The following is a 17,210-nucleotide window of genomic DNA, read 5'->3' as shown; positions in this document are numbered from 1 at the left end:
GAGGAATATGTCAATTCCTTCAGCAGGAAAAAAAAAATCCTTCAGCAGGAACTGCGATCAACGCACATGTGTTCTGTATACCGCGAACGTGGTAAATATATTCTATTTAATCAAGTTATAAAAATTTAAATAACATTATTAGTTTTTATCACATATTTTCTGCGCTCTATACAGCTAAATATCGATGATAGGTCTTTTTTTTTTTTTGGTTTTGCGTATTCATTAGTGTACTGTAAACATAGCCATCGGTTGTTATGATTATAATTTTGCACTACTGTGATATTGCACAATCATAATAATAATCTGACTAACGTTACTTATAAAAACTGTACTGTGGTACCATGATACAGTGATGGTAATGACATGGCATGTAATATATACTAAGACAATTAGTTTTTAGATGACAATTTTAAGCTAATTCTTATTTATTTTTTTCTTATTTTGTATTTTTTTTTTGTATTTATTTTTGTATTTAAGTTTTTTTTGTGATTTATAGCTGTCTGGTAATATTTTTCCAGGCCTGGAACCAGTGTTGGTATTGTTGAGTAATACTGAAATTAAATAATAATAATAATAATATTTATTGAAATGGAGGTGAAATTAAATAAAATATTGGATGAAAGACTAAAATTTAGAAATGTAGAACATTTTAGAAAAATAAAAGTTTTAAATTTTATCTTTTAAATTATTTATTTTATTATTTATATTATTTTTATTCTGATATTATTATTAAGCTAGTGCTTGAACTGTCTGTTTTCATTTGATGTTTGACTAAAAGGAAAAAAAAAATCAGGAATAAACTTTGAGTCTGTCAACAGACTGAGCCAAGAGCCAAGATGCTTAGTGACGGTGAAGCTGAAGAACTGCTGTCATTCCTCACTCTGGAGATGAGAGCTGATGTCAAAGGTCGGGCCTCGGAATACGTCCTGGGCCTCACGGGAAACCGGGACGGATGCCGATACCTTCAGTCCAAGCCAGACTTCCTCAAAGCGCTGGTGACTCTAACCTGCGACCCCTCCATCGCCATCGTCAAGGACTGTTTCCACGCCCTGATCAACCTCTCAGCGGACGAGACTCTTCACCAGCCTTTGATCAAAGAGACTGACATACTGGCCAAACTGCTTCCGAAACTACTGGACCCGGAGTACGTGTTTGCGGATCGGATCTGCACCATCCTCAGTAACCTGAGCCGGCACGAGCGGACGTGCAAAGAGGTGTTCAGAGCTCTGCAGGAGCAGAACATCGGGCTGGACAGAGTGGTGGAAATCTTCTGCACGGAGGGTTTCAATAAGAAAGCTTCACTACACTATCTGGGACCCCTGCTGTCCAACCTCACACAGCTGCCCGAGGCACGACACTTCATTCTGGACAAGGACAGGTACAGCACTACAGCAGTACTGCGGTACACTGGTGGTAGTAATACCATGGTACAGAGTGATTACATACTAAAACACTGTATTATCATATTTCCAAAACCATGGTATTATATATTGTCAAACAAAACATGACAAAAGTACATGTCCAAAAACATGGTATTATCATGGAGAGAGTAAAAAAAAAAAGATATTACATGTTAAAACATTAACATGTTATTATTAATGTAGGAATAAAAATATATGATATTACTGTATTATATGTTGAAAAACATGGTATTATTATGGTAGGAGGGAAAAAAATATGATATCACCATAGTACATGTTAAAAAACATGGTATTATTATGGTAAGAGTAAAAAAATATATGATATCACCATAGTTCATGTTCAAAAACATGGTATTATTATGGTAAGAGTAAAAAAATATATGATATCACCATAGTTCATGTTCAAAAACATGGTATTATTATGGTAAGAGTAAAAAAATATATGATATCACCATAGTTCATGTTCAAAAACATGGTATTATTATGGTAAGAGTAAAAAAATATATGATATCACCATAGCACATGTTAAAAAACATGGTATTATTATGGTAGGAGTAAAAAAAAAATATCACCATAGTACATGTTCAAAAATATGGTATTATTATGGTAGGAGTAAAAAAATTATATGATATCACCATAGCACATGTTCAAAAACATGGTATTATTATGGTAGGAGTAAAAACCTATATGATATTACCATGGTACATGTTTAAAATCATGGTATTATTATGGCATGGTTTAAAAATGCATGATATTATCATATAACATTTAAAAATGTTGTATTATCATGGTACAGGGGAAAAACTATGATATTACCATAGTATGTGTAAACATGGTATTATTATGGTAAAGTTGAAAAAAACTATGATATTACCATGGGAGATATCCAAAAACATGGTATTATCATGGTAGGAGTAAAAAAAATACATGATATTACCATAGTACATGTCAAAACATGGAATTGTCATAGTATGGGTTAAAAAATATATTACTTTACCATAGTACATATTTAAAAAAATGTATTATCATGGTATGGGGGGAAACAAACTATGATATTACCATAGTTCATGTAAAAAAGACATGATATTATCATGGTACAGATAAAAAAAACATGGTAATACCGTAGTACTAGACAGTAAGACACTGGTTAAATGTTCGGTCCTGAGTGTTTGCCGTGTGTTTGTACAGGTGTGTGATTCAGAGGCTCCTGCCATACACACAGTACGAGCAATCGACCACCAGGAGAGGAGGGGTGGTGGGAACGCTCAGAAACTGCTGCTTTGACTACGGTAAAACACCTGTGCTTGGCTCAGTAATCTGTGGACAAAGTGTCTGCTGAAGAAATACATGTAAAGAGCATGCAGTTTGATTATTGAAAGGCAAGTCAATGCAAAATTAGTGCATTTAATTCTCATTAGATATGCATTTTTGTCCTTACAGCCCATCATGAGTGGTTGCTTAGTGATGCGGTGGATATTTTACCTTTTCTTTTATTACCATTGGCTGGACCAGAGGAGCTCTCCGAAGAAGAGAATGAAGGTGATGCTTTGCAGATTTAAACCCTACAAATCCAAGTACTTCATATGCTTTTTGTTAGTAGTTTAGTTTTCTTTGACTGTTGTTGCTATAATCTCGCTTGTCCTATAGATGGCGGTGTTTACTCATTTTGATGATACACACACAGGTTGAACGTTTATTGTATTTCCAACAACATGTGTAAGGAAAATGAGATGAACAGAATGGAAATACTGCCATTACAGCAGAAAATTGTGAAATTGCTTAGTGAGAATCTTAGTTCAAAGTTTGCGGTTTCATAAAAGCTGTTTGAAATGTATATAAATACCATATTCTCCTCTTAATGCACTGTGCTTTCTGACCAAAATAGCTAATAAGCAGATTGCATAAAGGAGAGGAACATTCCTGGTTAATAATTGACCTTATATGACCTTATATTCTGAAATGCTTTCATGGTCTGTATCACTATCATTTAATTTGTAGTACGTTTGGAATAAATAAGTGCCAAGCATCACTATTCTTATTGCTCATACTTTCCATTTTTACTTCAGAAAGTGTTTTGAAGGTGAAGTAGTGAAGTTGGCACTATTTTAACAGCAAAACAATTATACACCTTTAACATATTTTTTCATGTAACTCTATATCTGTATTTACAGGTTTGCCGGTGGATTTGCAGTACCTGCCGGAGGATAAAAAGAGAGAAGAAGATCCTGATATCCGCAAAATGCTCTTGGAAACCCTCATTCTCGTAAGAACCACATCTCAAATCTTTCATCTATTAAATCTATCATTTGCCTGTTTTTAAGAAATTGACATACACTACTGTTTCAAATGTTTTGGAAAGAAGTCTTAGATCTTAAGATCTTTATTTGATCAAAAACACAGTAATATTGTGAAATATTATTACAATTTAAAATACCTGTGTTCTATTGTAATATATTTTAAAATGTCATTTATTTCTGTGATCAAAGCTGAAGTTTCAGCATCTATACTCCAGTCTTCAGTGTCACATGATCCTTCAGAAATCATTCTAATATGCTGATTTGCTGCTCAAGAAACATATTATTATCAATGTTGAAAACAGATGTGCTGCTTCACATTTTTGTGGAAATCATGATACATTTTTTCAGGATTTTTGATGAAAAGAAATATCAATAGAACCTTTGTAACATTATAAAAGTCTTTACTGACAGTTTTAATAAATTTAATGGGTCATGCTGAACAAATCTTACTGACCTCAAACCTTTGAACGGTAGTGTATAATCACTATATTTTCCTCTTGTTTGTTGGTTTGTCTGTCCTGCAGTTCCGTTTCTTAATGATCTGTTTGCATTCAGCTTACAGCTACTAAAGTGGGCCGACAGATAATGAAGAACAAGAACGTTTATCCCATCATGAGGGAGTTTCACAATTGGGAGAAAGATCCGCATGTGATTTCAGCCTGTGAGAAACTCGTCCAGGTATAGTAAAGGTGGTGCGGGAAGTTTCTGTGTCAATTGTGCCAATCATAATGTGACTTTGTGAAACAGACTGTCCTCAACTAAAATGTTGGTATAGTAGTCTAATGTTAATGCCTTTAAAATTCTCTATTTTATAATTAAAATCCATTTTAATTGACTTGATAGGATAGTCCAGATGAGGGGGCAACACTCCCTCATGCCCCCCCCATGGTGCCGACCCTGCTATTGCATCTCTGTTGCATCACTTTTGCAAGATCGTTGCATGCAACATTTTCTGTGGATGTGGATTGTTGTGCTTTGGAAGACCCCAGACAGTATGCAGATCAGTTTCAGTTCTCCAAAACCAGAATTTATGAGCTTGGTCGAAAAAAGCAGGAGACACTAATTTGGTGGAAAAAGCCTGTTCCTTGCACCGTGGCAGGCGTATATTTGGGTACAGCCCCATGGAAAAGATGTCACAGGGTCTCCTATTAAAAGCATGATATTCTCCATAACGTCTGGGAGATCCCTTTTGAACTCCAGGCCAGAAGCAGCGGTTCGGCCATTTGCCTCAACCCAACCATTTTAATTAGCATCAATAAAACAGCTAATATGCCAAGCGCAGAACGAGGCTAATATTTATCCAGGATTAATGGGCGCTTTTTCATAATGCAGCAGTTTCTAACTAACACGAATTTAACAGCTATCATGTTACTAAAGTTTTTCCATGTTGTCGGGTTCCCGAAATTGGTGCTTTGGAATGACAGTAAAACTGAAGGGCTGTCTGGCATCTCATTAGTTCCCGACCTGCATCATTACCACTTTTCTCTCGATTTGCGACTCTGACGGAACGTATTCGGGTCCATTAGTGTTTCATGTGCAATTTTGTGTGTCTTTGATTAAGGTTTTGATTGGAGACGAGCCGGAGGAGGGAATGGAGAATCTGATGGAGGTGGAGATTCCCAAAGACGTGGAGGAAAAACTGAAAGAACTGGACGCCAAAGAGCAAGAACAAATGGAAAAGGACAAACAGGAATCCGAGAAGAAACCAAATGAATCTCCAGAGGGCCTGGAGAGATAAATGGACATCAAACACAAACTAATGTTTACTTCTTACAACATCATTGAATAAACGGCTCTGCAAAACCACTAACACCTGAGGATCATGATGGACAGAAAATGTTGTAATGTCTTTGGTTTGATTATAAATGCATAAACCTGGTTTTGGGATAACAGTTGGTTTCTATCCATTCGAAGCAGGTTTATGTTGTTGACTAGCAGGTGGAGACCTGGTAACCCATCTTCGTGAAGATACAAGGTAGAATGACCAGGTCACACCATGTTAACATCTACATCTACAATGTGGTTTGCTGCTTGTCCACACTGGTCCAATCTGGGTGTTCATCCACCTAAATTAGCATCAGCGGGTTGCCATTTTTTGTTACAAAAGGTACTAGATTTTCTAGCTAAAGGAGACCCTTTTCATGGACTGTGATGAGGCTTTTTCACAGTCACAGTCTATATCGCAAATCCTAGTAATGTTTTTAATTTTCATCATTTTCATGTTTCTAATACCATGGCTAATGGGGTGTTGGAGATATTTTTTCCCTCTCATAGAAAGTCTTGAAAATGCTATGACTTCTGAGAACCACGGAAATGTGAAAAGGGTCCATAGGTGCATTTGCTTAACTAAATATCATTTGTGATTAAATGTTTAAATGAAAATACATTTTTAACTGGGAAAAGATAGATTAAGAATATGACTGAAAAGAGTCTACGTCATTGATGGCATGTTATTAAAAGTCATTTATCTGTAAACCCACAGGTACCTGAGGCAATATTAATCCTTCTGACAGCCTGGTGAGTTTTAAAGTGGATATTCAGGTTTGATGAGGCCCTCTGCTGAGCGGCGTGTATGTTGGTGGTATTGAGACGAGATGTTGAACAGGTGTTAAGAGAATTAACCAGGAAGCTGTAAGAAACCAGATGGATGTACGCCACTGAAAACAGTCTCCTGCGATTCTACAGCAGGTCGGCGCAAATCAGGAAGAATAACAAATTACTTAAAATAAGTCAAAATATCACTAGTGCTTAAATAAATGTCCACTTGGGTTATCATCCACATTTTGAGTTGTCTTACCATCCTCCACAGAAGACGTCAAATTTTACATCTTCAAACCACAGAAATATGAAAAAGAAAAGCAAGAGAAAAGTCAAACCATGTTTTAGACTGATTAAACCTGCTAAAAGCATTGAGGTTGTTATCATGGTCTATGAAAGGGGTGAAAAGAAGTGGCTCACTTGATGCTCTGATGACATGTATTACAATAAGCCATGTTAGAGATGTTTACAGTGGCTGAGAGAGCTCAACGCTCTGCAACTGAGAAAAACACATGCAAATAGAAAAAAAACCCAGCAAATTAAGAAAATCAGCTTGACTACATGTGCTGCAAATACTAACAACGCAACCATATAAAGAAATGTGCTGCAAATACAACGCAGCCAAATACAGAAACGCACTGCAAATACAATGCAACCAAATGCGCTGCAATGACTCGCAAGGCAACTGTAATGCAGTTCGTTTGTAAGGGAAGAAGGAGGCAGGAACCGGCAAACGTTTAGAAGACTTTAATAACACTCATAAACAAACAACAAAAGTAAAATGGTAGCCACACAAACATAATAAAACATAATGTTAAATCCAGGCCCAGTCCTCTCTCGTCCTTCACTGTCGTTGCTCCCCTTTTATGCTTTCGGAGCTCCTCCTTGAGATACAAGCCCGGTGCAACGCGTGGCTGAGGCTCATTATCCCTTGCACCGTTCTCATGGCCCTCGCCCCGCCCTGCTCGTCACAGCAACCAAATGCAAAAAAGTACTGCAAATACTCACATCCAGCTAAATACAGAATTGGTTGCGTTGTGAGTATTTGCAGCGTGTTTCTGTATTTGGTTGCGTTGTGAGTATTTGCTGCGCGTTTCTGTATTTGGTTGCGTTGTGAGTATTTGCTGCCCGTTTCTGTATTTGGTTGCGTTGTGAGTATTTGCTGCGCTTTTCTGTATTTGGTTGCGTTGTGAGTATTTGCTGCCCGTTTCTGTATTTGGTTGCGTTGTGAGTATTTGCAGCGCGTTTCTGTATTTGGTTGCGTTGTGAGTATTTGCTGCGCGTTTCTGTATTTGGTTGCGTTGTGAGTATTTGCTGCGCGTTTCTGTATTTGGTTGCGTTGTGAGTATTTGCTGCCCATTTCTGTATTTGGTTGCGTTGTGAGTATTTGCTGCGCGTTTCTGTATTTGGTTGCGTTGTAAATATTTGCTGCACGTTTCTGTATTTGGTTGCGTTGTGAATATTTGCTGCACGTTTCTGTATTTGGTTGCGTTGTGAGTATTTGCTGCGCGTTTCTGTATTTGGTTGCGTTGTAAATATTTGCTGCACGTTTCTGTATTTGGTTGCGTTGTGAATATTTGCTGCACGTTTCTGTATTTGGTTGCGTTGTGAATATTTGCTGCACGTTTCTGTATTTGGCTGCGTTGTGAGTATTTGCTGCACGTTTCTGTATTTGGTTGCGTTGTGAGTATTTGCAGCGTGTTTCTGTATTTGGTTGCGTTGTAAATATTTGCTGCACGTTTCTGTATTTGGTTGCGTTGTGAATATTTGCTGCACGTTTCTGTATTTGGTTGCGTTGTGAATATTTGCTGCACGTTTCTGTATTTGGTTGCGTTGTGAGTATTTGCTGCGCGTTTCTGTATTTGGTTGCGTTGTAAATATTTGCTGCACGTTTCTGTATTTGGTTGCGTTGTGAATATTTGCTGCACGTTTCTGTATTTGGTTGCGTTGTGAATATTTGCTGCACGTTTCTGTATTTGGTTGCGTTGTGAGTATTTGCTGCGCGTTTCTGTATTTGGTTGCGTTGTAAATATTTGCTGCACGTTTCTGTATTTGGTTGCGTTGTGAATATTTGCTGCACGTTTCTGTATTTGGTTGCGTTGTGAATATTTGCTGCACGTTTCTGTATTTGGTTGCGTTGTGAGTATTTGCTGCGCGTTTCTGTATTTGGTTGCGTTGTAAATATTTGCTGCACGTTTCTGTATTTGGTTGCGTTGTAAATATTTGCTGCACGTTTCTGTATTTGGTTGCGTTGTGAATATTTGCTGCACGTTTCTGTATTTGGTTGCGTTGTGAATATTTGCTGCACGTTTCTGTATTTGGTTGCGTTGTGAGTATTTGCAGCGTGTTTCTGTATTTGGTTGCGTTGTGAGTATTTGCTGCGCGTTTCTGTATTTGGTTGCGTTGTAAATATTTGCTGCACGTTTCTGTATTTGGTTGCGTTGTGAGTATTTGCTGCGCGTTTCTGTATTTGGTTGCATTGTAAATATTTGCTGCACGTTTCTGTATTTGGTTGCGTTGTGAGTATTTGCTGCGCGTTTCTGTATTTGGTTGCATTGTAAATATTTGCTGCACGTTTCTGTATTTGGTTGCGTTGTGAGTATTTGCAGTGCGTTTCTGTATTTGGTTGCGTTGTGAGTATTTGCTGCCCATTTCTGTATTTGGTTGCGTTGTGAGTATTTGCTGCGCGTTTCTGTATTTGGTTGCGTTGTGAGTATTTGCTGCCCATTTCTGTATTTGGTTGCGTTGTGAGTATTTGCTGCCCATTTCTGTATTTGGTTGCGTTGTGAGTATTTGCTGCCCATTTCTGTATTTGGTTGCGTTGTGAGTATTTGCTGCCCATTTCTGTATTTGTTTGTGTTGTGAGTATTTGCAGCGTGTTTCTGTATTTGGTTGCGTTGTATGTTTGTAGTGCGTTTCTGTATTTGGTTGCGTTGTGAGTATTTGCTGCCCATTTCTGTATTTGGTTGCGTTGTGAGTATTTGCAGCGTGTTTCTGTATTTGGTTGCGTTGTGAGTATTTGCAGCGTGTTTCTGTATTTGGTTGCGTTGTATGTTTGTAGTGCGTTTCTGTATTTGGTTGCGTTGTGAGTATTTGCTGCCCATTTCTGTATTTGGTTGCGTTGTGAGTATTTGCAGCGTGTTTCTGTATTTGGTTGCGTTGTGAGTATTTGCTGCGCGTTTCTGAATTTGGTTGCGTTGTGAGTATTTGCTGCGCGTTTCTGTATTTGGTTGCGTTGTGAGTATTTGCAGCGTGTTTCTGTATTTGGTTGCGTTGTGAGTATTTGCAGCGTGTTTCTGTATTTGGTTGCGTTGTGAGTATTTGCAGCGTGTTTCTGTATTTGGTTGCGTTGTATGTTTGTAGTGCGTTTCTGTATTTGGTTGCGTTGTGAGTATTTGCTGCCCGTTTCTGTATTTGGTTGCGTTGTGAATATTTGCAGCGTGTTTCTGTATTTGGTTGCGTTGTGAGTATTTGCTAGCCTGACTACGTCAGACTTCCTACTTCCGCTCAATTTCATTTCGCTTCTGTACTCAGTCTGAGACAGCGTCAGAGCTTTCTGTTTACCACCGGTCTGGAAACAGCCGGGCCAATCAACGAACAGAGGGCGGGCTGAGAGCCGTGACGTAGATGCTAAGCGCCGAGTTTTACATTGTAGGTTAGAGAAATCGAAAACCGAAACGACCGCGGAAATGGGAAACGAGACACGGGATGCAATTCGCTCTGTTATGGAGAACATTCAACTCTTTTTCAAACTGAAGCCAGAACAAGAAGAGTGTTTGATAAACATTTGTTTTATCATGTGTTTACAACAGGTTTACAGTGGAAGTTCAATCATAGATTTGAGTTCGATGCATGATGTCTGTGCTTCGATGCGGCTGTACAGGCACATAACATACGTCATAACTAAACGTATCTGATTGGCTTACGGGTAACCAATGATTTTAAACTTCAGACAAGCGCCCCCTGGCGAGAGAGAAAACACTTCTCTATTATGCCATTCCAGACTCTGTCTACGAAGCAAAGTGAAGTAGCAGAGTCTGGTATTACCAGGCTAAGTATTTGCTGCGCATTTCTGTATTTGGTTGTGTTGTGAGTGTTTGCAGCGCATTTCTGTATTTGGTTGCGTTGTGAGTATTTGCAGCGTGTTTCTGTATTTGGTTGCGTTGTATGTTTGTAGTGCGTTTCTGTATTTGGTTGCGTTGTGAGTATTTGCTGCCCATTTCTGTATTTGGTTGCGTTGTGAGTATTTGCAGCGTGTTTCTGTATTTGGTTGCGTTGTATGTTTGTAGTGCGTTTCTGTATTTGGTTGCGTTGTGAGTATTTGCTGCCCATTTCTGTATTTGGTTGCGTTGTGAGTATTTGCAGCGTGTTTCTGTATTTGGTTGCGTTGTGAGTATTTGCTGCGCGTTTCTGAATTTGGTTGCGTTGTGAGTATTTGCTGCGCGTTTCTGTATTTGGTTGCGTTGTGAGTATTTGCAGCGTGTTTCTGTATTTGGTTGCGTTGTGAGTATTTGCAGCGTGTTTCTGTATTTGGTTGCGTTGTATGTTTGTAGTGCGTTTCTGTATTTGGTTGCGTTGTGAGTATTTGCTGCCCGTTTCTGTATTTGGTTGCGTTGTGAATATTTGCAGCGTGTTTCTGTATTTGGTTGCGTTGTGAGTATTTGCTAGCCTGACTACGTCAGACTTCCTACTTCCGCTCAATTTCATTTCGCTTCTGTACTCAGTCTGAGACAGCGTCAGAGCTTTCTGTTTACCACCGGTCTGGAAACAGCCGGGCCAATCAACGAACAGAGGGCGGGCTGAGAGCCGTGACGTAGATGCTAAGCGCCGAGTTTTACATTGTAGGTTAGAGAAATCGAAAACCGAAACGACCGCGGAAATGGGAAACGAGACACGGGATGCAATTCGCTCTGTTATGGAGAACATTCAACTCTTTTTCAAACTGAAGCCAGAACAAGAAGAGTGTTTGATAAACATTTGTTTTATCATGTGTTTACAACAGGTTTACAGTGGAAGTTCAATCATAGATTTGAGTTCGATGCATGATGTCTGTGCTTCGATGCGGCTGTACAGGCACATAACATACGTCATAACTAAACGTATCTGATTGGCTTACGGGTAACCAATGATTTTAAACTTCAGACAAGCGCCCCCTGGCGAGAGAGAAAACACTTCTCTATTATGCCATTCCAGACTCTGTCTACGAAGCAAAGTGAAGTAGCAGAGTCTGGTATTACCAGGCTAAGTATTTGCTGCGCATTTCTGTATTTGGTTGCATTGTCAGTATTTGCTGCACGTTTCTGTATTTGGTTGCGTTGTATTTGCTGCGCATTTCTGTATTTGGTTGCGTTGTGAGTATTTGCTGCCCATTTCTGTATTTGGTTGCGTTGTGAGTATTTGCAGCGTGTTTCTGTATTTGGTTGCGTTGTGAGTATTTGCTGCCTGTTTCTGTATTTGGTTGCGTTGTGAGTATTTGCTGCGCGTTTCTGTATTTGGTTGCATTGTGAGTATTTGCTGCCCGTTTCTGTATTTGGTTGCGTTGTGAGTATTTGCAGCGTGTTTCTGTATTTGGTTGCGTTGTATGTTTGTAGTGCGTTTCTGTATTTGGTTGCGTTGTGAGTATTTGCTGCGCATTTCTGTATTTGGTTGCGTTGTGAGTATTTGCTGCCCATTTCTGTATTTGGTTGCGTTGTGAGTATTTGCTGCCCATTTCTGTATTTGGTTGCGTTGTGAGTATTTGCAGTGTGTTTCTGTATTTGGTTGCGTTGTATGTTTGTAGTGCGTTTCTGTATTTGGTTGCGTTGTGAGTATTTGCTGCGCATTTCTGTATTTGGTTGCGTTGTGAGTATTTGCTGCCCATTTCTGTATTTGGTTGCGTTGTATTTGCAGCGTGTTTCTGTATTTGGTTGCATTGTGAGTATTTGCTGCCCATTTCTGTATTTGGTTGCGTTGTGAGTATTTGCTGCCCATTTCTGTATTTGGTTGCGTTGTATTTGCAGCGTGTTTCTGTATTTGGTTGCATTGTGAGTATTTGCTGCCCATTTCTGTATTTGGTTGCGTTGTGAGTATTTGCTGCCCGTTTCTGTATTTGGTTGTGTGGTGAATATTTGCTGCCCATTTCTGTATTTGGTTGTATTGTGAGTTTGTAGCACATTTCTGTATTTGGTTGCATTGTGAGTATTTGCTGCCCATTTCTGTATTTGGTTGCGTTGTGAGTATTTGCAGCGTGTTTCTGTATTTGGTTGCGTTGTGAGTATTTGCAGCACATTACTGTATTTGGTTGCATTGTGAGTATTTGCTGCGCATTTCTGTATTTGGTTGCGTTGTGAGTATTTGCTGCCCATTTCTGTATTTGGTTGCGTTGTATTTGCAGCGTGTTTCTGTATTTGGTTGCATTGTGAGTATTTGCTGCCCGTTTCTGTATTTGGTTGTGTGGTGAATATTTGCTGCCCATTTCTGTATTTGGTTGTATTGTGAGTTTGTAGCACATTTCTGTATTTGGTTGCATTGTGAGTATTTGCTGCCCATTTCTGTATTTGGTTGCGTTGTGAGTATTTGCTGCCCGTTTCTGTATTTGGTTGTGTTGTGAATATTTGCTGCCCATTTCTGTATTTGGTTGTATTGTGAGTTTGTAGCACATTTCTGTATTTGGTTGTGTTGTGAGTATTTGCAGCACATATGTTGTCAAACTGATAAAGATGTAGAAGTTACTTTTAAAACAGTTCACTAAGCTACAAGCTACTAGTAACAAAAATACTAACAAAAATAGCTATCTACACTAAAATTACTTAATATTTAATTATATTTATTACACTGATATTTATTTCTATTTATTATAACTAAACCAGAGCCACACTTTTCACAAAAGTGCACAAAAGATGATAGCTTTACTCAAAAGTTACACAAAAAGCATACAAATGTATATAATTAAACTATTTATATATTTTTTATTTATTAATTTATATAAATATATTAAATATTTTTATGAACAAAAGATCAAAAAATACTAGATTAGCCTATAAAATGCAACCAGTATGTGTTAATAGTCAATGGAAACACTATCCCCTAGTCTTCCAGTACAGCTGCATGAAGCTGGTTCACCTGAGAAGCAGAATTTGTTATTGGAAAAAAAGGATTTCCAAATTCACTGCGTGTTCCATACGTGCTGACGGGTGATATATTTGCGAATTCTCTCTCACCTTCTCATGAGTTTTAACCTAAAACTGACACGTTTCATATCATAAACCCTGTTGTCTATAAATCAGGGTAACACCAGTGTTTGGAGTGGGAAATAAAGCTCCCGTATCCCTGCAGAATAAATGCCGATGCCAAATGGCTCCACTTCATGGCGACCTCTGGCAACTGCAGCAGGCACCTCAGTTCACTGACTTGGATCCTCTGTTTTTTATTTCCCTCTACAGTTCAGCTTTACTGCCTAATTGGGTTTCTTATACTGACCACAGTGAGAATATCTTTGTGTTTAAACAGCTGTAAACCACAATTGAGCATCTCAGGAGCGCAGTGAACACTTTCAGGGAAAAAAGAGGTGTACGCACACTTCCTCTGTAGCCCAATCATCTCATCAAAACGGGCCAGTTTGTAAATCACCAAATTTGATCATGAAATGTTTAGTGTAGTGGTATAAACCACACTCTTTCCTGAACGGTCAAGTTCTCCTTTTGTTTGGCTTACATATTTCTGTCAATGACAGAACAATAATATTTTCATTGCAGCCTTAAATACCGCAGTCAAAAGTCCAAAATGTCATTTACTTCTGCCTGTCTGTTAAAGGAACTTGTCGGGTTCAGTAAAAGCCTGCGTCAACTGCTTTTGTGGAATAATGTTGAAGTGTACATACACTACCATTCAAAGTTAATACTTTTATTCAGCAAGCATGCATTAATTTGATGAAAACAGACAGTAAAGACCTTAACACAAAAGATTTCTGTTTATATATATATATATATATTTCTTGAGCAGTAAATCATCATATTAGAATGATTTCTGAAGGATCATGTGACACTGAAGTCTGAAATGATGCTGAAAATTCAGCTTTGATCACAGTAATAAAATAATTATATTACAATAGAAAAGTTTTTTTAAATTTTAAAATTATATTTTTACTGTATTTTTTTAATCAAATGCAGCCTTAGTGAACATAAAGGACTTAAAAAACATTTAAAAAAAAATCTTAGGCTATTTGATAATAATAGGCTCACATCATTATTAAAGATACATTGTTTTGTGATAATAAACCTAAAAATTGTTTTAATATAAATAGGCTATATGGAAAATAATTGCATTTTATTGTTCAACATCAAACGCCATAAATTTGACCTTTTTCATTCTGTCACATAGACTGAGGTTATTACTTCAGGTTGACATTTGCCATTAACGTTGGACAGAATCAAAACCACATGTGCATTAGTGCGCGTCACAGTTTAGCGCTTTGTCAACGTGAACGTTTCTGCCCATTTTTCCCACGAATTGCCTTTTAAAGACCAGTGATGTTGCGCTACCTGGCCCGCCCAGGGTCACGGAGCTCCACCGGCCGATGAAGATGGATTGAGGAGCGTCAACAGCGCAGGGAGTGTCGGCATGGGGGCAAACATGAGAGAAATTCAAATGATTGAGCCCAGTAGTGCTGTTGCCGCACTCCGCGCGCTGGCCGTGACACGTTGAGTGGCGCTCTGGAATCTGCGGCTTTCGCGCTTCCGCTGTTAAACGGTACCTGATCCTTCAGCGGGATCGAGAGGCTGCCGTCAGTCCCCTATCCCTTTCAGTCTCGGAACAAAACACAGCCTAATGCAGTCAGTCAAAGCGGGACCGGCCAAGGTCGTCTGAGCCTGTCTGAGGAGCAGAAACTAAAGCCGGTCACATTGTGCCTGACCTCGGCGAACTCTCAAGGTTTTTTGCGCAGAGTACATTTAAGGTACTGCACTTTACCACGCAAAATATTATTAAAGAATCAATAATTTTGACAAAAAACAAAAAAAACAAAAAAACAAGTAAACAACATTTAATATATAGATATCTAAACAGTAGCCTAAACCTTTAGTTGTTTAAAGATGCTACAGAGGATGTTTTGTTTTATACATTTTTGCAATATTACTTGAAACTGTCTTTACTAACTGATAAAAGACTATTTATTAGGTGCACTGAAAGGAATAATATTAATGTACATCATCTGTGCACGAGGTAGGGCCATAAAACATCAGCCCATTGCGTAAACGATTGGCCCTACGGCTTGTCAATCACTGCCGTGACGTTCCTTGTGCGTGACATGCGCGGCTGCACTCTCCAGTAACTTTCCACACTCCACAGGCGCCGCATGCAATGTTTTTGTCAGGAGACAGGAGTAACAACTGCAGATACAGCGAATGCCTGTGGTAAAACACTTGTTTTCCAATACTCATGCACGAGTTTTGGGAGGCGTTCCCTTGAGCTGTGAAGGAGGGGGGGGTTGTTCTTACGCATGCGCTCATTTCAAAAACTCACTAACAGTCTTTGGTTTCTCAGTCGACGAAAAGATCCTCTGTAGCACATTTAACTTATTCACATGGATTTCACTAAACTTGTCACAAACATGTCGTATTTCACCCCAAAATAAGAATTATTTTTACTTTGTATATATTAGTAATTAGTACCATTAAACATTTTTTTTTTTTGCATTATTTTCATGACAATTATGGACATTTTGCCCTCAAGGTCTTGTTAAAGGGGTGATTGATTATGATTTAAGGACTACAAATGGCTGGTAGTGACTACAACAACTTTCTTCCCGGGTTAGTGACATCACTAATTTACATAAATCTGCCCCCAAGAACACGCAACAAAGGGGGCGTGGCCATGTTGGGCTGCTTTAGAGTAGAGGAAGAGTTGTTGTAGTAGAGTGTTGTTGTGCCATCATTTTACACCGGACTGCTTCACAAACGAGGGTCAATTCAACACAAAAGATGAACATGACGGCACATGCTAGTGGATGAGTTGAATCAACTCCACAGCAACTACATAAATTTATCCACTAATCATTCAGAAACGTCCAGTTTCATTCTAAAAGTTGTATCTTCTTCCTGAGTCTCTCCATCAGTGTCGACTCCGGTTTGAACAATGTAAGGCTGAACACCGTTACTGACAATCCTCATTTTGGCTGCGTGAGATTCTCCAGCTTTGTTGTTGTTGAGCTGTTAAAGCTCCGCCCTCTTCTGGAAAGGGGGCTGGAAGCAGCAGCTCATTTGCATTTAAAGGGACACACAAAAACACTGTTTTTGCTCACACAGAACATTATTTAATACACAGATTATATATATATATATATATATATATATATATATATATATATATATATATATATATATACATACACTCTCACACACAATATATATACAGTACATACATATCTATTTTGAAATAATGTCACAATGCAAAATATGCTTAATTTTCGTTTCTTATTTTTGGGTGAAATGTGACCTGGACTTGTTTTTGTGACATTCACTCCTCTTTTTCTTTGCCTGAGTATGAATTTCATCACTTCTGACATTTATGCTGTGATACTGACACCAATTTTAAGATACCACAAAACGGGCTGTCCTCAGGAGCCCAACGGAAGAGAATCTGTGAACATCTTCTGCTTGAGCGTGAGCTGATGTGCACGTTGACTGATGTGCACTGACAGATTTAGATTCACATTTGTATCCAAAAGCACTCAAAGGGAATGATCCGGGGCTCACGCACAAGCATCTGCCTCCCATTTAGCACGCTGGCTTGAACCGGACCACCTTAAGTGTGATATGGGATTTTTAAGAGCTCTCCGGAGGCCTCGACTCATTTCAGCAAAGCCTCATGGCTCTCTTAAGGTGGCCAGATTGATTGCATTCAATATGAATTGTATTTGGTTCAGACATACATCAGGTTTTACATTTCCACAAAGGTTTACGACCGCAGTAAATTGATA

At 38.7% G+C, this 17,210-nt stretch overlaps 1 protein-coding gene across 1 annotated transcript; it reads left to right on the top strand.

The window, feature by feature from the left end:
- Positions 1-15: 15 nt before the first annotated feature.
- Positions 16-6,826, top strand: hgh1 (HGH1 homolog (S. cerevisiae)). The gene is made up of 7 exons (XM_067361748.1): positions 16-91; positions 819-1,378; positions 2,610-2,710; positions 2,862-2,960; positions 3,593-3,684; positions 4,274-4,396; positions 5,280-6,826. Exons 2-7 carry the CDS (start codon positions 837-839, stop codon positions 5,454-5,456), a joined length of 1,134 nt encoding a protein of 377 aa, XP_067217849.1. The 5' UTR covers positions 16-91; positions 819-836; the 3' UTR covers positions 5,457-6,826.
- The last annotated feature ends 10,384 nt before the right edge of the window (positions 6,827-17,210 follow it).

This window comes from Chanodichthys erythropterus, chromosome 15 (assembly GCF_024489055.1).
Source record: "Chanodichthys erythropterus isolate Z2021 chromosome 15, ASM2448905v1, whole genome shotgun sequence".
Lineage (NCBI taxonomy): Eukaryota > Metazoa > Chordata > Actinopteri > Cypriniformes > Xenocyprididae > Chanodichthys > Chanodichthys erythropterus.
Note: the sequence above shows the minus strand (reverse complement) of the source record. Positions and strands in the feature narration are given on the sequence as shown.

Excerpts from the sequence above, each read along its gene's own strand:
- hgh1 (XM_067361748.1), top strand. The coding sequence starts at position 837 with ATGCTTAGTGACGGTGAAGCTGAAGAACTGCTGTCATTCCTCACTCTG. Across the intron at positions 1,379-2,609 it reads TTCATTCTGGACAAGGACAG|GTGTGTGATTCAGAGGCTCC; the intron begins GTACAGCACTAC and ends GTGTTTGTACAG. Across the intron at positions 4,397-5,279 it reads CCTGTGAGAAACTCGTCCAG|GTTTTGATTGGAGACGAGCC; the intron begins GTATAGTAAAGG and ends TCTTTGATTAAG.